The sequence below is a fragment of the Aedes aegypti genome, chromosome 1 (genome assembly GCF_002204515.2).
Source record: "Aedes aegypti strain LVP_AGWG chromosome 1, AaegL5.0 Primary Assembly, whole genome shotgun sequence".
NCBI lineage: Eukaryota > Metazoa > Arthropoda > Insecta > Diptera > Culicidae > Aedes > Aedes aegypti.
In genome coordinates, this window is record NC_035107.1 from 276,876,289 (window position 1) to 276,897,375 (window position 21,087).

Consider the following 21,087-nt stretch of genomic DNA (forward strand, 5'->3'; position numbering starts at 1 on the left):
TACACACATTTACACCTCGCAAAGATATACAGCTTGGAATTTTCAATGAATGTCCTACAAGGCATTGAGATGCACCTTATCTACGTGAGGAAAGGTAAAATTACTCCAGGGCGTTGATACAGTTCGGAAATTTCGATTGATTTTTTACAGGGCGTTAAGATTCTCCAGATTTCGCAAAGATCCAAGAAGAATAAATTCAAATAAGGGCAGATGTACCAGCTATGGCCATAGTAATTCCCCCTACAGACCGTTGATACAGATTGTAATTTCTAATTAATGGCCTGCAGGGTGTCAGTTTGACAATGGATAAGAACATATCACTCCAGGACGTTCATACTGCTTGAAATTAAGAAATGATGTCTTACAGGGCGTTAAGACGCAGCAAATCTATTTAAGACAAGGTCAAATTACTCCAGGGCGTCGATGCAGCTTGACAATTTCGATTGATGTCATACAGGACGTGAGATTAACCTGATCTATATGGAATAAGGTCAATTGATGTTCCACAGGGTGGGAAAATGCAGCTGATCTACATAGGATAAAGTCTCTCTTGGGCGTTGATATAGCTCAGAAATTGATATTGTTTTTTTATAGGGTGTTAAGGCGCTCCAAATCTCTCGAAGATCTAACTGGAATAAAGTCAATTTGATGATACAGCTCGGAGATAATCCAGATCTTGAAAAATAATAATAAATTCACATTACTTTAAGGTAAGCTAAGTATTTTCAATTTATGTCCAGTTTATATACAGTAGAGTCAAAATAGTTCAGGGCGTTGACCCAGCTTGGAAATTTCGACAGATTTCTACAGGGAGTTATGATACCTTAGATCTCGCAAAGATATGTGTAGAAAAAAGTCAAACTACTTCAGACCGTTTACAACTTGATCGATTGATGTCATACAGGACGTTAAGATGCATCTGATCTACGTGAAATAAGGTCAAATTACACCAGGGCGTTGAAAAAGTTTGTAATCTTCAATTGATGTCCTACAGGACATTTAGATGTACCTGATCTCCATAAATTCAGATTACTCCAAGGTAATTATGCAGCTAAGAAATGCTCCAGATCTCGCAAAGATCTATGCGAAATGAAGTCAAGTTACTCCAGGGCGTTGATACAGCTTGGACTTTTCACTTGATGTTCTACAGGTCGTTAAAATGCACTTGAAGATCAAGTTGATCCAGGGCGTAGATAGAACTAGGAATTTACAAATAATATCCTACAGGGCGTTAATATGTAGCTGATCTGTTTGAGACAAGGTCAAATTATTTAAGGACGTTTGTAAAGGTCGACTATTTTGATTGATGTCGTATAGGGCGTTAAGTTGCAACTGATCTATATGAAACAGTCAAATTACTTCATTTCGATGATACAGCGCGGAATTTTCAATTGATATCCTGCAGGGCGTAAAGAAAAATCAAAGAAAAGCTTCTTAGTCGTCGACTAAGCGCGACTAAGCAGGACGACAGGGCTGATATAATGTTAAACGCAAAAGGTTGTCAGGTTCCCTAGATTTGTGCTCTTGAAAATTCGAGGTTTGACTTCGATGCATCTTCACCTTAGGACGAGATCATAAATTGCAAAAGTATTCCATGGAACAAGATCAAACTTTCGTTTCTTTCCAAAAAGTAACATTCCATTTGAGATTTTGTATAGAGCTTCACGTATCATTTTCATACTTTTTTTTATTTAGTCATTGCGAGTGCTAGTGATTCCATTTATCGTTTCGTTCCGTATCGACATGAAAAAACTGCATATCTCGCATACCCTCACTCCCTTTGGTCCGTCGAAGGAAGTGTTGCGCTGGGACTTATCTTGGCCTTTGCATCGTCGTCGTATTCATCCCCAGAATCCGGCCATCCTTTTGTCGTATCCCGGGAGACGACTGTGTTCACTCTGAGGAACGGCTCAAATGAATTCCCATGTACATACGTATTCCACTGGCTGGCTGGCAGAGTTGGTGACAGGAAGATAAGCGAACGAATTATGGTTAACTCTCCGGGCAAAGGAAGTTCATCATGGCTTTTGAGTCATTTCCTGTGGATTCGGACCAACCGGCCGGCGCTGCTTTTAGGGGAATTGAGTTTTGAGTTTTAGCAACAATTGCACTAGTTTATAATTGCACTGCATCCGTCGTTGGGCGCCGCGTCCTGGGGACCTATCTGTCGAAATGATAATTCTGTGGTGATTTTTTTTGTGCTGCTGTTCTGCGGTATTGCATCAGGTTGCAACGATAGGTGATGACCGCAGAGTTGTCGATAAGCGGTTGGGCAATGCAAATTATCAATTATTACCGGTGCAACAGGGAGACTATAAATTGTGATGGGGGTTGTTGGGAATCTATCAGTTTTGGTTGGTGAGAGGAACGATGAGGTCGATTTTGGCAGTGACCGTAGTCTGTCTGTTTGCTCTGGCAAGCGGCAGCTACATGACCAAGGATGTTAAGTACGGTGATGAAATTTTCCTGAAGAAGCAGAAAGCTATTCTTGAGATTTTCCAACACATCCATCAGCCCGAGCTGCACACGTCGTCATGGGAGGAATCCAAGGGCTTCGATATCGAGCAGTATTTGGATCACTACACCAATGCCGAAGCCGTGAAGGAGTTCCTGCGGTTCTATAAGCACGGTATGCTTCCTTTGGAGGAGATCTTCTCCATTCAGAACGAGTTCCACCGCGAAGAGGTCATCGCCTTGTTCCATCTGTTCTACTACGCCAAAGATTGGGATACCTTCTACAAGACCATGGTATGGGCTCGCTTCCACGTCAACGAAGGCATGTTCGTGTACGCTTTGACCGTCGCCGTTCTGCATCGCCACGATATGGAAGGCATCGTCCTGCCAGCGCCGTACGAAATCTATCCGTTCTACTTCTTCAACGATGTCGTAATCAGCAAGGCCCAACGCTACAAGATGCAAGGCTTTTACAAGATGAAGAAGATCAATGACGTCTACACTGCGTATATCCCTAGCAACTACACCGGATATTACGTCCACACTGGCCCAGAACAGCGCGTTGGCTACTTCACTGAAGATATTGGCCTGAACTCGTACTACTACTACTTCCACGCTGACTATCCATTCTGGATGGGTGGCAAGGAATTTGGCCTGTACAAGGACCGCCGTGGCGAATTCTTCCTCTTCCAACATCAACAACTGCTGGCCCGTTACTACCTGGAACGCTTGTCCAACGACCTCGGAGTCATCCCGCCCTTCTCGTGGCACAAATCCATCACCACCGGTTACTATCCATACCTTCGCTACTACAATGGAATTCCGTTCCCGGTCCGCGACAACTACTACAGTGCCTCCGTCGACAAGAGCTATGTTGTGGAACAGATCGAAGACTTCGAACACCGCATCATGGAAGCCATCGACTATGGGTTCATCGTTCTGCCCGATGGGAAATATGTTAACATCACCACTCCCTCTGGAATTGAATATCTTGGAAATTTGATTCAGTCGAACGGTGACAGCGTCAACACCCGCTTCTACGGCTACTTGGAAATCCTAGCCAAATACTTCCTTGGTGGATCTTTCAAGCTGCAACATGAATACCGAGCGATTCCATCGGTCCTGGAGAAGTTCGAAACCAGCATGCGTGATCCCATGTTCTACCAATTCTACAAGCGCATCGTCGAGTACTACTATCGCTTCCTTGATCTCCTTCCATCCTACAAGAAGGAAGAGCTGGACTTCCCCGGAGTCAAGATCGAAACCGTTGAAATGGACAAACTGGTAACCTACTTCGATAAGTTCGACGCAGACATTACCAATGCCGTGGACGTGGAGGTATTCGACGAAACCACCATGAAGGGAAGTGACATGAAGAAGTTCGGCAAGATCGCCCACTATCAAGGCGAAGACTTCGTCATCTATGCTCGCATGCCTCGTCTCAACCATCTTCCGTTCACCTTCAAGCTGAACGTTGTGTCCGAAAAGGCCCAAAAGGCCACCGTCTTCGTCTACCTGGGTCCCAAATACGACCAGTACGGAAACATCTACGGAGTCGACGCCAACCGTGAGAACTTCTTCGAGCTGGACCATTTCCTGGTTGATCTGGTCCCGGGGAAGAACGCCATCACCCGCAACTCCCAGGACTTCAGCTGGTTCGTGAAGGACCGCACCACCTACTTTGAGCTGTACCAACAGGTTATGAAGGCCGTCACCGGCGAAGGCAAGTTCCCGCTGGATATGTCCGAAGCTCACTGTGGCTTCCCAGCTCGTCTGATGCTCCCCAAGGGCAAGAAGGGTGGCATGCCATTCCAGTTCTTCTTCATGGTCGTTCCCTATCACGCACCCAAGGTTGAACAGTTCACCGGTTTCGATCACACCCTGTCCTGTGGAGTTGGATCTGGTGCCCGCTACCTGGACGATCTACCCTTCGGCTACCCCTTCGAGCGCAAGATCGATGAAAATGCCTGGTTTACCCCGAACATGAAGTACTACGACACCCTCATCTACCACAAAAGTGAAACTGAAGTCAACTCCGTGGTGATACACTAGTTCAAATGCCCATCCCTCATGCGAAACCCATTCAATAAAAATTGCATTCCATTATCGGCTCCCGAAGCACTGCGTAATGCCAACAATTAAATGAAAACCACTTGGCGTTCTGGAAAAATTATTTCCGTGAGAAATATTGCATCACTGCCTGGGTGTGCGCAGCCAAGGCTGTCGTTAGCTCATCATACTCATCTCTCCGGATGTGCACTGGGTGGTTCCGTGGGTGTAGTCAGGGAGTTGTTGCTCGAAGAAATGCTGGTGGAATCGAACTTAGAGAATTCTCGGGGAAACTTTGAGGACTCCTCTTTGCTCAATGTAAAAAATAATAATAACGTTTGCCCCCTGATGGAAATCCTGGCCACACCCATGCTGGATGGTTCACTGTCCCGAAAGCACTCAGCAAATTGAAATCATTCTTTCACGAAATGCAAATAGTTTCCACCATCGTCGTCGTCGTCGACGTTATCCTCCAAATGGCACACAATGGCGTAATGGCGTTTGCTGGAATTCTCTCTCCCAGTTGGGTGGCTTGGTTCCAAGAAGGGGGCGAGGGAGAATTATTTCGAAAATAAATTCAAACATACTGCAATTTAACAACAAGAATTAAAATATTTCGGGTGCATCCGAGCGGGAGCAGCCTTGCGGGAAATGGAGCTGGAGCGAGCGAATTTTGCGCTTCCGGAGTGTCTTCTCCGGCGTTCGACAGTTGGCGGTGATTATAATGATGACACAGAGTCCGTGATTGGCAGGAATTTGGAGCCGGAGAGTCTGAAGTAGCTATCGATGGGGATGCTTTCAAGCACTGATCGAATAAGCGGTTCGTAAAAAAGCGAGAGATATGATAGAATAATTTATTCCTACATACTACGAAAGGAACAAGTGTTACACATGATGCTAACCTCATGTTAAGCAAAATACTCAAAATAAAAAATGGAATGACGTAAATTTGAAAGTAATTGCTCATAAAAATGCGGAACTATCGAGAAAATGTGACGGAAAATGACGTGTTTATTGGCTTGAATTTACGTCAGTTTACTCGCTATCATATGATGAGCATCTATTACGTAACTTTTATTTCTAGGTGTACAGTTAAAAAATGTTACATTGTTCATCACATTCACTACATTTTTCCATTCGATTTTAAAATGACAGGTTGGTCTCAGTGTGAAGCTTGTATGCAATAGTCCATACAAGAATGTCCTTTGTGTAAAATGAAATGAAATGTTATTTAAATTTACACGTCCTTAGGGCAATTTCACTAGAGGTAAATTTTTGACGTAGGACTACGTCTTACTTCTCTATACAGCAGTGAAAATGGAATTTCAGAACCAAGAGCGTTACGCTAGCATGAAATATTTTAAACTTACTGAATCCCACATACCTATCCAAATAGTTTAATAACTGTTTTAAAAGAGAACGTTGATTTCAAGCAAATCTATAAATAGGGATGCTCTTCACTCTCAGCAGGCAACAGACCGGCTTGCTCTGACCGGGCGTGCTTCTCAAGCACAGACATCGATAGCGAATGACACCTCCGTTTGTATTGCTTCGCTCAAATCAAACTGACCGTCGACCGAGCGAGAGAAGATGCCGTCCGAAGCCAAAGCCATCACCGCTGCCGCCGCCAAGAAGAAGAAGAGGAAGCAGTCCACAGGAGAATGAGATGGCTGTGGCCATCATCGCAGCCCCAAACGAACGGAATGGGTCTTCCTGCAAGTGATCGAGAAATATATCGGCGGAAACTACAACTGCGATGTCGGCAAGATTGGCAAAGGTTAAGTGAAATCCTGGGAAACTATGGCTTTGGCTGGCTTCCGAGAAGGAGGAGGAGAAAAAGAAGCCCAAGCAGCACAGTTTGTTTCAACTCAAGAATAAAATAATCTCTTGAAACTAATCCAAGTTGTCAATGGTTGAAAATATGACTTTCAATTGCACTGAATAGCAACGCAAAAAGCGCAAGAGGTGAAGTCTGTTTGCAACATATTTAAGTTATATCGAAATTGCTTATTTGTGGCAAAATACTTGAGAGAAAAAAAAAATGAAAACAAAAATATGAACGAGAACCAAACTTCCGACCTCAAGATCACCAAACTTCTCCTCTACTCACTACTCCACCAGCTCTTCGATAATTGCTTCGCCAATGCACTATAAAAGCGACTATATGGCCCATTAATCAAAGCTTGTTGCTTTTAACTTTACTGCACCCTTCGGAATACAAGTTCATTACTGTCGAAATTAGACCACGCCTGAAATAATCTAAACTTTTTGCAAAAACTTCCGCGCAACATATGAGAAACACCATTCAAACAAACAAACTGTTGCTAGACCATGTTTTCGTTGTTAGATGATACGTAAGGTGCAACTCTACCATATTGCAAATCGATTCAAACAAACAAACTAGCTGTCATACACGTAGTTTAGTGCAACTTGGTCGCAACTGGGATGAATCTTCTTGAGTTGTGGGTATGGAAACGAAAATTGAATGCAAGTTGCGGATGCTTTAAATGAAAGTTATTTGAAACATAGCATTAAAATTGGCATTTTGGGAGAAGTTTCAAGAGTTTGTTTGAAAAGTTGCTGGAAACATCTTGACAAACTTGACTTCATTGCTATTTGCAAAGGACATTTGCAGCAAATCTTGTCGTTTCATAAATGTTGAATGTCAAACAAGAAGTGAAATGCATATTCATTGGAATGGAAATGAAACTTTATGAGCCTTGATATTGATATGCAACCGAACTAGAACCATGTAAGTTACAGATGCTTTTATTGATACGCGATTGAAACCATTTTTGAAAAGCATCTCTTTGGAAGATGTTTCGTGTGCTACTTGGGAGGCAGTTCCTAAGCAAAACCCCACCAAGTTTCAAAGACCGCCGCGATGAAGAAGGCCCCGAAGAAGCCGCCGTCGCAAAACTCACCGGGCGAGGAGGATTTCAACCTATGCGCCGTGAAAATGTGTCCGTGTAACTCGAATTCAACAATTCAATCGGCCCTTTTCAGGGCAAAAAAATGTATACTAAAAGTTCTTTGTGTAATTGTTCCTAATGTGAAAGTAATTGCACATTCTTGCTATAATCTCTAAATTCATCTCGTTGCATCATACAATATCTGATTTATTACAAATAATCGACAATACGGCAATTCGAGGATGTTTCCGAGGACGCTGCTGCAGTGCCATCGGGATGCAATAACATCATAATGCTCATCTCGTACATCCCTTGCCAAGACATCAACTTCATGTAGCCTATTTCCCAGATCAGAAAGCGAAGAATACGAAAAGGAGGAGCATCATCTGCTATCCTAAAGGTATAAAGCATACCTTCTTCATCGAATTCGGCTTTATTCCATGTTTGCTTTCGAGCTGGTAAGAGGTCCACCGAACCTGCTCAGCTCCTCGCTACCTGTGCCACAGAGCTCTTGATCATCAAGCTGCTGCAAACCCAGCGTCCGATTTGTAAAATCGCTCAAGATTTGTAGATTATCTCGCGCTTCCAGAATTGGCCCTGCAGGAATCGGTGCGCTAATGCAAGATTTGTACGAGACAACTCAAGAATATCAGCCAAAGCCGCTCGTCATCGCCATCGTAAACTGTGTGTCTGTGTTACTCGAATCTCACCGTTCAATCGGTCCTTTTCAGGGCCAACTAATGTTTACCACAGAGCTAATTTTGTAATATTTCCTAATGTGTATACTACATAGTTGCTATAATCGCTCAATTCTTCTCGTAGCATCATACAATATCTGATTTATTGTGAATAATTGCCAATTGCCAAAAGGGGTCTTTCTAAGCCGAGTGGTCAGAGTCCACGGCTACAAAGCAAAGCCATGCTGAAGGTGTCTGGGTTCGATTCCCGGTCGGTCCAGGATCTTTTCGTAATGGAAATTTCCTTGACTTCCTTCAGCCCAGACTATCATCGTATCAGCCACACGATATACGAATGCGAAAATGACTACTTAGGCAAAGAAAGCTCTCAGCTAATAACTGTGGAAGTGCTCGTAGAACTCTATGCTGAGTAGCCGGCTCTGTCCCAGTGGGGACGTTAATGCCAAGAAGATGAAAAAGAAGAAGTTTTTGTCAAAACACTTTGGACCCTATTCTCGATTGAACTCCGAAGGAACTTTTCAATAATTTCTGGATGAAATCCAGAAGGATTTTGAGAAGAAAGGAATTCCTGGAGGAACTACAGAGCGATTCCTGGAGGATCTCGGAAAGAACTCCGGAAGAACTCTGGAGGGTTTTTTTCTCAGAGAATCTATGGGAATTCTCGGAATAACTCCAGAATAATTTGTAGTGGAACTCCGTAGGATTTCTGAGAAATTACTGGAGGAACTCTAAATAATTCCTGGAGGAACAACCAGTGGAGCTTCTGGTGAATTTCCTAAGGACATCTGAAGGAGTTTCCGGAGCAACTCCAAATAAATCCCATGAATAAATTTGAAGAAATTCATGGAGGAGGTTCTGAAGAACACCAAAGAAATAATTTCTGAACTACTAAAAAAAAAACTTGACGGAACTCTGGAGAAATTTCTGGAGGACCTTCAGAGAAATTTCTGAAGGAACTTCAAGGAATTTCTGGAGGACCATAGGAACTTCCGGCAAATGTTTTGAAAGAATTCTTGGAGGAATTTCTAGAGAAACTCCAAAGGATTTCTTGGAGAAACCTCCGGAAGAATTCCTGGAGAACCTCCGAAGGAATTTCTGAAGAAAAACATGGACGAATTTTGAAGGAATGCCCGGAGAAACTCTAAAGGAATTCCTGGTAGAGTTCTGTAGGATCTCCCAGAGAAAATTTGAAAGAACTCCAGAGGACCCAGACAAAAATCTTCAAGAAATGCCCGATGCAACTCTGGAGGAATTTCCGAAGGAAATCTGAAAGGGAACTCTGGAGGAATTCCTTGAATAATTCTTAAGGAATTTCTGGAATAACTCCGGATGAACTGCTGGAGGTTCTCCGGAGATATTGCAAAAGACACTCATGGAGAATTGCTGGAGGAGCTGCGAAGGAATTCATGGGCAAAATCCGGAAAAAGTTCCTGGAGGTACTCTGGAGCAACTGCTGAAAGAACTCCGGAGGAATTTCTGGAGCAACTCATATGGAATTACCGGTGAAACTTCGAAGGAATTCCTCCTCCGAAAGAACTCTGAAGGAATTACACTGCTGAACACGATTTTGTCTCAAGCGTAAAAATACCACTATTTGCTTAATCAAGAGTTGTTGAATTCATTGCCGTTTTCAAGAATATCTTAGTACGTCTAGTTCCTGAGATATTGGCTCTTTAAAATGAAAAGTTTAACTATATCAGCCAACTTGTATGCAAGTTTGCCAGCTTTTATGGTAATTTATTAGCCTAATTTTCCACAGAATTCAAACTCTATGTGCATAACAAACCTTATCAGCAAAGTTCATTATACTATCGATACAAAAAGCTAAATTTTGGTGTTTTAGAATAGTATTGTATTTTACCATATAAGAGAAAAGAAGAGTTTTGTATGGAGACTGCAAGCTTGTAGAAAATTCGATATAATCTAAGTTTTATCGATCAATTTCTACCAAATTACATCTAAAATGAAAGCTGAAGTCCTATTTTGTATGCTTGCTGGATGAGATCACAAAACAAATTGATAGATCATATTTCAAATTTCATATTGCTGTTTGCATTTGAGATGCAAATTTTCACCAAACGTCGTACAAATGCGGTAACACAAAATAATCGAAGGATACTTTGCAACGATTATAGAAATCACCGCCGCCCTAGCAAGAAAAATCTATCTTTGACACCGCATTTCTTGTAAAAAGTCTCACCGCATTTAGTGTTCCCGCATTTGATATTTGCATTTCAAACGCACACAGCAATATTAACATCAATGAAACCATTGTTTTGTACAACTTTGGTAACCTGTAGCTAAAATTTGTTTTGGGCAGGGACATTTCTGAGAAGGGCATAAGATTCAGCGACCCCAAATCTACTACAGATACATAATTTAATTCTTGAGACACGGAAAATTGTCATTTTTGCTACGCTTTGTTACCGGAGGAATTCCGAAGGAATCCCGGGAGGAACTCCGGACAACATACTAGAGAAACTCCAATTGAATTTCTGGCGGAACTCCGAAGCAATTCCTGGAGGAACTCCGAAGGTGTTCCTGGATGAATTATGGAGGATATTCGAAAGAATTCGCGATGAGGTTCCAGTAGAAGCTTTCCAGGAATTACTGGATAAAATGCGGAGAAATCACTGGAGGAACTTCAAAGGAATTTCTGGAAGAACTCTGTAAGAGTTCGTAGTGGAAATCCATAGAAATTTCCAAGGAATTGGTTGATAAATTTCTCGAAAAATTTAAAAAAAAATCCTGGAGGAATTCGGAAGGAATCATGCGAAGAACTCTGGAGGAATTCTCAGATGGAATCTTGAGGAGATTTCCAGAGAAGCTCTTGAGAAATTTTCTGAGGAACTCTGGACAAATTCCCGGAAGGAGAACTCTGAAGAATTCAGTAATTCCTTTAAAAGTAAAGTAAATTCGAAGGAGCTCCAATAAAATTTACGGAAAAAAAATCCGAAGGAATTCCCGGAGGAACTCTGAAGAAATTCCATTAGAAGCTCTGAAGAAATTCTTAGAAGACCTTTAAATAAATTCCTGCAGAGGCTGTGAAGGAATTGCTGGAAAATATGCGAAATAATTTTTAGAGAAACTCCGGAGAATTGATGAAACTGTGGAGGAAATCCCGGAGAAACTATGGAGAAATATTGGGAGCGGCGCTACGGAGGGCTTCCTGAAAGACATCTGGGAGAATTATTGGAGGAACTCCGGAAAAATGCCTGGATGAACTCTGAAAAAATGAAGAAATTCTTGGTGGAATGCCTGGAGGAAATCCCCGGAGGTGCTTCTGGAGAAAATCCCTGGAGCAATTCCTGGAGGAAAGCCCGGGAAAACTTCTGTACGAAATCCTCAGAGAAATTTCTGGACGGACGAAATGCTATTGGAAATCTTCTGATAAATTCCTGAAGAAAATCCCCGAAAGAGTTCTCAGGGAAATTCTCCGGAGGAGTTGGTAAAATCTCCGGAGGTATTCATGAAGAAAATTTCCGGAGGAAATCCTTCAAGAAGCCCCTGGATTAATTCTTGGAGTTAATAAGGAAAATCCTGAATTCATGGACGAAATCCCCGGAGAAATTGCTGCTGAAAATTTCTTGAGGAATTCCAGGAGGAGTTCTTTTGGGATATCCCCGGAGAAATTCTTGAAGCAACTTCCTAGATAGATTCCTGGAGGAAATCCCCGGAGGAATTCCTGCAGCAAATCCTCGCAGGAATTCCTGGACGAAATCCAAAAGGAATTCCTAGTGCAAATCTTGTTAGACACATTGGAGGAGCTTTTGTAGAATTTCTAGAAGAACCCTTGGAGATTTCTGGGAGTGCTTTGCGAAGACCCAAGCAGTCCGATTCATTTTCGCGCGCTCGGATTTTGTTTTCGGTGGCTTCGTTCGTTTGCCCAGTGCTTTGCGAAGACCCAAGCTTTCCGATTCATTTTTTGCGCGCTCGAAGTGTTTTTGTTTTTCAGTTAGCACTTCATTCGCGCGCCATCGGAGTTATTTTACATTCCTGCTTATACGTGTTGACGCTGCGATTGTAGCTGTTCAGTCGAGGATGGATTACCAATTGGTGAGCTCGTTTCATGCTTGTAATAACACATTTGTTTATTTATGTTTGATAAAATTTCGAGATTCAATCCTTTGAATAGTAAGGACGTGGCCGGCACCGTTATTGACATTACTAATTTCAGAGTCCTCGAAAATGTACATTGAAGATAGTATGCTACTCCCAAGCTACATCTGTTGGTTCCCTGTACAATTTCGATGATTCTTGTCAATCACGGAGTAGCAACTACGAATTGTACGGTCATCAATGCTCATGCTCATGCTCATGCTCAAGAACCCTTGGAGATTTATGTAGGATGACTTCGTTGAGGAATCGTTAGATGTATTTCCGTAGAAATTCATGGTGGATCTCTTTGGATCCCCTGCAGCAATTCCTAAATAGTTCACCGGAGAAATAACCTGATGATTGCCTTCCTTCTAATCATTCTTAACTTAAGCACCTTCACTTCCTAGCTACCAGAGACGGAGGTTGTTCCAGTGAGAAAAATCCGAGCTGGTAAACAAACGTGTGTCAAACCAGATTTTGAACAGATTGAAGTTGGGTGTTAATTTCAGAAATTTTGTCTGTGTCTGGTAACTTTACAACATACCAAAATTTTCTCTGATTCTGAAGAATCTGTTGACACTGACTGTGACCTTTACTTCTACTTTTGTTCTTACTCTAATTCTTTCTCTTATTTTCTCTGGGTTCGGCATTAGCTCTCACTCTGACTCTAATCCTGTTAAAGGTTCAAGATCTGGATTCAGCTCTAAATATGTATAAAATCTATTGAAGACCTTGAGGGGTCGTTGGTATTCAGGGTTATAAATTATAAATATTAGAAAAGGAATCTTGAATATCTTCTTAGGATTTCAAAAAGGAAATTCCTAGAAATCTCTTGAATCGTGGCAAATATTTTGCCTTAAATCCACAAAGGGATTAACGATTTCAAAGTAATCCAATATAGATCACTCCATGAAAAATCTATCAATTACCTTCGTAGTAGGCCATCTTGAGTCAAGAGTCATGCTACCAGCCTCCTGACACCGCCCATACAACCCCATTGAAAAATAACGAGCAAACATCTCTGGTTCCTACTAGGAAGTGGTTCCCACTGACATCTCAATGTGTGTAAACAAATAACCGTTTGAGGAATAACAATCGATGATGGCGAAATCTTTTTCTCCGAAAAATGTCTTTTCCCGCATAACAACAGTTATTCGAACAAACAAACGGTTGCAAACAATTGGATTGCAGTACAGCAAGTCAATTTGTGTTGTTGTGATTAGCTAGAAACACATTTTAGTATTGGAGGAAAAATTCCCCAATATGATTAGGCCAATGTACGTTGTTGCTCTTCAGTTTGATGCTGACTACGAAAACATGGCTGTCTAGCACCGGTTTGCATGCTACAGTTTCTGCAATCCAACAAGAAGGATCTCATTAAGGCTCAAGAATCCATCATTAAATCATCAGCAATCATCAATAATTAATCTTCGGGCTGTCGCGCTGTTGTACTTTGTACAACAGTTGTGGTTTATATGCTACGATTTTGTAACAAAGATATCTATCGACACCAAACCAAGATGTATTCCTCAAGAATCTTCTTAAGAATTATACTCAACAGTTTTTGTTTACAGTATGGCCCTTTATAATGCGTTAAAATCAACAAATGTACATAGAAATCGCATCATAATGCACTATATACGATTCGAGTAGACCACAATTTGAAATCGGTATGTCTCAAAATCCAGATAATTTCGAAACATGGGATCTTCAGTAAAGTTGTTCTTGAGATCAAGCGCTATCTGATGGTACATCATTTAATTCGCTAGGTGGCACTATTGGGTATGGAACTTTTACTGTTGTTTTGCAGATATTTCAGGATCCAGGCCATTTAGATGGATGGCATCTCCGGCAAAGTTGCTCAGTAAGTTAAGGACTATCATTGTTCGTGCTAGTTGATTCAAAATTTTGTTTTGTGGATACATTAGGGCCTTGACTTTTTAGAAAGATGGCATCTTCTAAAATTCGATGCGTAGCTCAAGGGCTATCTGAGATCAGAAAAACAAATGTTTCATGCTCACTAGCGTAACCTGGTGGCAACATTAAGAATCAACTAACTCATAACAATGAAAGCCCTTGAGTTGCTGAATAACTTTGCTGAAGACGCCATCTTTCTATATAGTCAGGCCCCTGGGATATTCGCAAAACCAAGGGTATTGTACAAAGTACAACGCGCGACTACACAAACAAAAAATACGCGCGACGCGCGTTGGTCCAGATTTTCGAATAGCTGACAAAAATCCCATTTCTTAACTTAGTTTTTAGTTTAAAAAAATCAGACATTCATCTACTGTATCAGATAGTTAAGAATACGTACGAACATTAAAAAATAAATATGTTTTTCTACATGTTCAGACGTTAAATAGCTGCACATTTTCAAAAACCTAAATTTTTGCTTCAAAACTCAACTAATCAATTTTCACCAAAACCCGTGCAAATTTGGGTTTCAGCATATTTTTTCTGGAAGATAACTCATTCTCATACAGATTCGGATGTAAGTTAGTATAAAAGTGTCATTTACCTTATAAAATTAATACTTATTGTTGTAGGTACTGCAAATATTTAAAAAAGAGCTTCTTTATACCGTACAAATCGCTCCCCGCCACTCTCCGCCACTCCCCGTGGAGATATCTGGCTCAAACTCGCGTTCAAGACTAAGGAATCGATTGAAGTAAATTCTTCTTGCCTAAGCTTGCCTTAACGACAGTTGTTTGAAAAAGTTGAGAGCCAAAAATCATATGAAAAACATCATTTTTGTTAGAATTTTGCTCTATGATAACCAATAAATTGTGACAATGCCCAAAATAGAATCTTCAATCTGTTGCGGTAATTGAAACCCTTGCACTAAGGTTCGACAGCTATATTTTATTCAGCTTCAAAGCTATAAATAATCATAATATTAAGGATCATAGCAGTTATAGATTTCAAAGGGTAACTTACAATTTAGTGCTTTTAAGTTCACGAATAGGGTTAGGGTATAACAAATTTCCGCATATATCTCTTCAAACCTATCAACAGTTAAATATAAAATCTAATTATTAGTGAAGAGATGATTGAATTCAATTTTAATACTTTTAGTTTGGTGAAAGTATAAATAAACGAATACTATTTAATTAATTTCCTGCTCACAATAGGGGAACACTTGCATGCCACCTTCTCGATCACACTTTAATCCCGTTGACCACAAGCGCTGATGAGTAGCAGCCGAACAATGGATTTCTCGATGACAGGTGTCATGATACCATCCGCTATTGGTCTTCACCCTTTCGGTACTGGTGCGATAGACTTGCGGCAACATCCTCCGCCGGGTGCATCTTCACGTCAGTTGAGACTGCACTACTGTCCCCAACATCTAGCAAGGCTATCTTCGTTACAGGCCGTCGTAATACCGCATTGGCGGTACGCAGGATTGCTTGACGTATCTTACCATCTGGTCCACGAATAACATTCTGGACACGACCTCTGGGCCACTGGCATCGTTTTCCATCCTCGGCAATCAGAACCAAGTCACCTTCCTTTATCTCCCTAGCAGCTTCTCCGAACCACTTCGGCTGCCGTCGGATGATGGGTAGGTATTCGCGCAGCCAGCGCGCCCAAAAAGAGTTAAGTTGGCCCTGAATATCAACAAAGGTCTTCTGCAGAGCGCGAGGTTGATCATGTATGTCACAACCAGGTTCCTTAACTCCACTAGAGCTCCCAAGCAAAAAATGGTTTGGAGTCAATGCCTCAGACTCTTCAGAGTCTAGCGGCAGATACGTCAATGGCCTGGAATTCACTACGCTCTCAGCCTCAACTACCAGAGTCCATAAACCTTCTTCGTCAAGCTTCCCGTCCCCATATGCTTCGCCCATAGCTGCCTTCACTGATTGTACCATTCTCTCCCAAGCGCCACCCATGTGTGGTACACCTGGAGGAATGAAGAACCATTTTGCTCTTGCGCTAGTGAAGGTCGATGACAATTCCTGCTCAATTTGTTCTCGCAACAACCGTTCAGCGCCTTGAAAATTCGTCCCATTGTCGCTATAGAACTCGATTGGTGCACCACGTCGTCCAATAAATCTACGCACCGCTGAAACACAGGATGAGGTCGTCAGACTATTCACCACTTCAAGGTGGACAGCGCGCACAGTAAGGCACGTGAAGAGTGCGATCCACCTTTTAACGTTTGTCCGACCTTGTTTGACCAACAGTGGGCCAAAATAATCCAGTCCAACATAGCTGAAAGGCCTAGAATACGCTGCGAGGCGTGCCGGAGGAAGAGGAGCCATCGGCGGAATCACTGGTTGTGCTTTCCGAAGCTTGCAATATTGACACTGCCGCCCATAACGTCTAACGATTGATCGAAGTCTAGGAATTTCGAAATTTTGGCGGATTTCATTTACCACAGTTTCTGGATTCGCGTGTTTGTAGGTTCTGTGATATTTGTCCACTATTAGCATAGTTACTATACCATCTTTCGGTAAAATTACCGAATACCGCATGTTATACGAGGCATGTTTGGCTGCTCCAATGCGCCCATTTTGGCGCATAACTCCTCGTTCATCTAATGTCGGGACCAGTTGATACAGTTTGCTCGTTCTTGGAATCGTTTGAAGATTGTCCTTCATTGCAGTCGTCTGGGTAAGCATCGCCATCTCTTCTGGAAAAAACGTCCATTGCACTTGCCTAAAGATGAATGCTTCGGACGCCTGAAGCTCCTGTTGTTGTAACTCACCAACCATCTTACTTTGCTGGGGGTTGATATTACTTACAAATCGCAGCACGTATGCTACCGTTCGTTGTAGTTTCTCCCATTTTGAGAATCGTTCAAAGTGGATCAGCGGTTCTACAGAGAAATGATTCATCACGGAAATGCGCCGCTCTTCTTTATCTTCGATGGATACCGTTGGCATACTTGGCCAGTATTCTTCGGAGTAGGTGAGAAACCGCGGTCCAATAAACCATTTGCTTTCATGGCTAAAATAAGGACCTTCACCCCATTTGGTTCCTTCGTCCGCTGGGTTATATAACGACGGCACGTAGTTCCACTCATCTACACTTGTAGAGTCTTGGATTTCCACAATCCGATGGGCAACAAATGGTCGGAAGTTACTTGGATCCGATTTTATCCATGAAAGAGCCGTTGTGCTATCAGTCCACAAGAACCGCTTCGAAAAGGAGATAGAGTGATTTTCTTCAACGAACTTCAACATTCTCACACCAAGAACACATCCCTGCAGTTCTAGCCTGGGTACCGACATAGGTTTTAATGGCGCCACTTTTGCCTTCGCAGCCGCCAGTGAACAACGTCCATATCCTTCTTGATCTGTCACCCGAATGTAAACGACGCAGCAATAGGCAACCGGACTCGCGTCCACAAAGACGTGTAGCTGAGCATTTTCGTAGGTCTGTTGCGTTGCCGATGAAAAGTAGCATCTTGGTATACGAATCATGTCTATGAACTGGATCATTTGTACCCAATCTCTCCATCGGATGAACTGATCGTCTGTTACTTTCTCGTCCCAGTCGATTCCTGTTTTCCACAATTCTTGGATCAGTACCTTCCCATGGATTAAGAAGGTGGCGAGCAGTCCTAGGGGGTCGAAAAGTGTCATTACACAGCGGAGCACTTGACGTTTCGTGGGACGTGTAGAGGTTTCTATCAGTGCGCAAACCTCTTGACTCATCTGAGTTGCAAACCGTAATTCATCCATTTTTGTTACCCACAACATTCCCAGAACTCGTTCAGTATGCTCCTTGTTAATCAGGTTGATATTCTTATCGCCGTTAACAGCTGGCTCATCGAGATACTGTAACACTGCATCGCTGTTGGCATTCCAGTTTCGAAGGTTGAACCCGCCGTTGCGGTGAACTAGCCGTACTTGTTCGGTGATCTGTTTAGCTTCATCCTCATCTTCGAAACTATCCAGATAGTCATCGACATAATGGTTGTCGACTATGCGCTGGGCTGCCTGAGGGTACTGATATGAGTGCTCTTGGGCATTTAAGTTCTTAACGAACTGTGCTGATGCCGGAAAGCAAGTGGCCCCAAAGGTAGCCACGTCCATAACATATTGCGACGGAGGCTGTTCTGTATCAAAGCGAAACAGAAATCTTTGAGAATGTTTGTCTTCTGGTTTTATCAGTATTTGATGAAACATCTCTTGTATATCGGCGCTTACCGCTATACCAAATTGTCGAAAGCGAGAGAGCACAGATGGGAGCGCAGTTAACTGATCTGGCCCCTTTATTAGATGACTGTTCAGTGACGACCCATCAACTTTTGCTGCTGCGTCCCATATGATGCGTACCTTATTCGGTTTTTTAGGATTTGTTACAGCTCCCAATGGTAGAAACCAGACTCTTCTGGGATCGGCATTAGCAATTTCGTCTTCGGTTGCTACGTGAGCGTACCCTTTGTCAACATACTCTTGCACTTTCTGATGAATTTTCAGCTTCAGACTCGAGTCTTTCTCCATACGGTGTTCCAAACATTTCAGCCTGCTGACGGCCATGGGATAGCTGTCCGGTAGTTCAACGTAATCTGTCCGCCATAGCAGTCCTGTTTCGTACCGTTCACCAACTCTACGCGTTGTATTCTGCAGAAGTTGTAGAGCACGCTGGTCTTCTATCGAGAGAATGGGTTTCGAAGATCCAACTTCTTCAACCGCAAAAAAAGTTTTCACCGTGTCATGAAGCGTTTCGTTGGGTGTGCATTCACATACATGAAAACTATAGGCTTCTCGATTACCTTCTCTCTGTTGGCCACACCACCCAAGCCTTGTTTTCGCAGCTACTGGTCCGCGCACATCTCCTTCCTGTATTTTCAAAGGCACGGCGAGGTGTAAGTTATCTACTCCGATCAAAATGCCAGGTGTAGCATTTTGATAGCTTCGTAACGGAAGATTTTTCAAATAATCGAAGCGCTTTACGGCCTCATCGTAGTGGAAGCTTTGCTTTGGTAAATTTAAGGATTCTACCGTTTGGGCTCCAACTAATTTGTACTTTTGTTGCTTATCAACACCAGAAATGGAAATAGACACAATCTGTGAGTTTTTCTCAGTTCGGCACGTGTTGGCCGTCCAGCGAAGACAGAGCGGTGCGGGGCTCCCGGTAACTCCCAACTTGGTCATTAGATCCTGCTCAACCATCGTAACAGATGACCCTTCATCAAAGAATGCAAAGGTATTCACTCTTCCGGTATCACCATATAGTGTGACGGGAATAATTCTGAAGAGAATACTTGAAGTCATTCGACTGTGCGTATGATTTTCTGCTAGTTGGGTAGAAATAGCATTCGATGGCCGTTGAACCGAATGCAGGAGCGGATGATGTTTATGTTGGCATCCATCGGTTCCACAGCGTGTATTCATCCGGCACGAGCGTCGACCATGCCTGAACAGACAGTTCTGACAGACTCCTAATGAGCGTTTTTTTCGCCATCGGTTATCCACGCTAAGCGATTTGAATTCAAGACATTCTCGAATACGATGACCTAATTTGCCGCAGCTGACACATTCGATCTTATCGGTCGGTTTCGGAACTGGTACTTCAAATGTTCCTTCACGGCCCGAAGTGTGTGAATTGAGAAAACGTTTCTGCTTCATCCTCTCTCGTCCGTGCTCTTTCCCGATATGCCGCCTTTCCTCCGATTCAAACGAAAGCACACTCGTAGCGTCCTCGACGACTTGTTGCATGTAATTACAGAAGGTGCGCAAATCCACGTTATTGACACCACGTCGGAATCCGGCCCACATCATCTTTTGATCCGACGGCAACTTGGCTACCAACTCCTGTAGTAGCGTAGGGTTTGCTAGATGACTGAGTTCGTTCGCAGCCTCGATGTGATCACACAACGCTTGTATTGCTGTTCCATATTCGACGAGTCCTTCTAGTCGATCGGCCCTTGGCGCGGGAATCGATCGCACCTTCTGAAGAAGTGCGTTAATAAGAAGCTCCGGGCGACCGTAGCGCATTTGCAACGCATTGATGACTTGAGGTACGGTTGATGGTATCACTAAGCGGCTCCTTACACTCTCCAGTGCACTCCCTCTTAAACACCTCTGCAAACGTATCATATTTTCTCCATCGGTATAGCCGCATACTGCCGTCGTATAGTTGTAACTGGAGATAAAAATTGGCCATTCTGCTGGGTCCCCGCTGAATACGGGAAGATCTCTGGCCAGCGATTGTCGCGCTACAAGTTGCTGGGCGTTAGGTCCTAGCTGTGGCTCAGCATGGGTGACTCTAGGGGGAATGACGGGGGGAAGCTCTTGACGTGTCGAGTGAGATCGGTTCATATTGGGAACACGATCGTATGGATTCGAGTATGTGCCAACTGGCAGAGACTCAAAGTGAGAAGGAGGATTTCTGGTATTGTTAGCGGGAGGACTGATATCGAAAAAACTAGTGTTGTTTTTATTTTGAGCGTAGGAAATGGCCGGACGCTTACCTGCTTGGTCCATTTGGTGTGGATACGTTTTAGGGAGGGCTCCTGTACTTGGACCTGGCTGCATGGTTGATGGAAGAGTCAACGGTGGGGGCTGCGGTTTTGTCTGCTGGTTAACATGGAAGCCTTCTTCCATACGCCTAATGCAGGTCTCCAGTTGAGCTCGGTGTTCTGCTACGTCTGTGTGAGTCGGCATCCGGTCGGTTGATGTGGCGATGGCCAAAGATGCTGCCGGGACTTGCTTAGTAGCGTCAGGGCGCTCCGGGTGAAGCTGTTGGTTACCTTGGTCTGTTGGAGAGGCAGCTTGTTGAGATAAACCTCCAACTGCGCCTTCTTCTTCATCGCCAATGGTGTGATTCACCCAGTCTTTCATCCGTTGCGTATTTGCTTCCTGATCTATGTTGCTCGATCGATCCTTCGTCTCGTCTGTCGTTGCCGCTTTATTCAA

The 21,087-nt window shown here is 43.1% G+C and overlaps 1 protein-coding gene across 1 annotated transcript; it reads left to right on the forward strand.

Annotated features, from left to right (window-relative positions):
- The first annotated feature begins 2,217 nt into the window (after nucleotides 1–2,217).
- On the forward strand, nucleotides 2,218–4,815 carry LOC5578573 (hexamerin-1.1). Its single transcript, XM_001663913.2, has one exon. It carries the CDS (start codon nucleotides 2,371–2,373, stop codon nucleotides 4,504–4,506), a length of 2,136 nt encoding a protein of 711 aa, XP_001663963.2. The 5' UTR covers nucleotides 2,218–2,370; the 3' UTR covers nucleotides 4,507–4,815.
- The last annotated feature ends 16,272 nt before the right edge of the window (nucleotides 4,816–21,087 follow it).

What these genes read in the sequence shown, in the direction of transcription:
- LOC5578573 (XM_001663913.2), top strand. Translation starts at nt 2,371, where the DNA reads ATGAGGTCGATTTTGGCAGTGACCGTAGTCTGTCTGTTTGCTCTGGCA.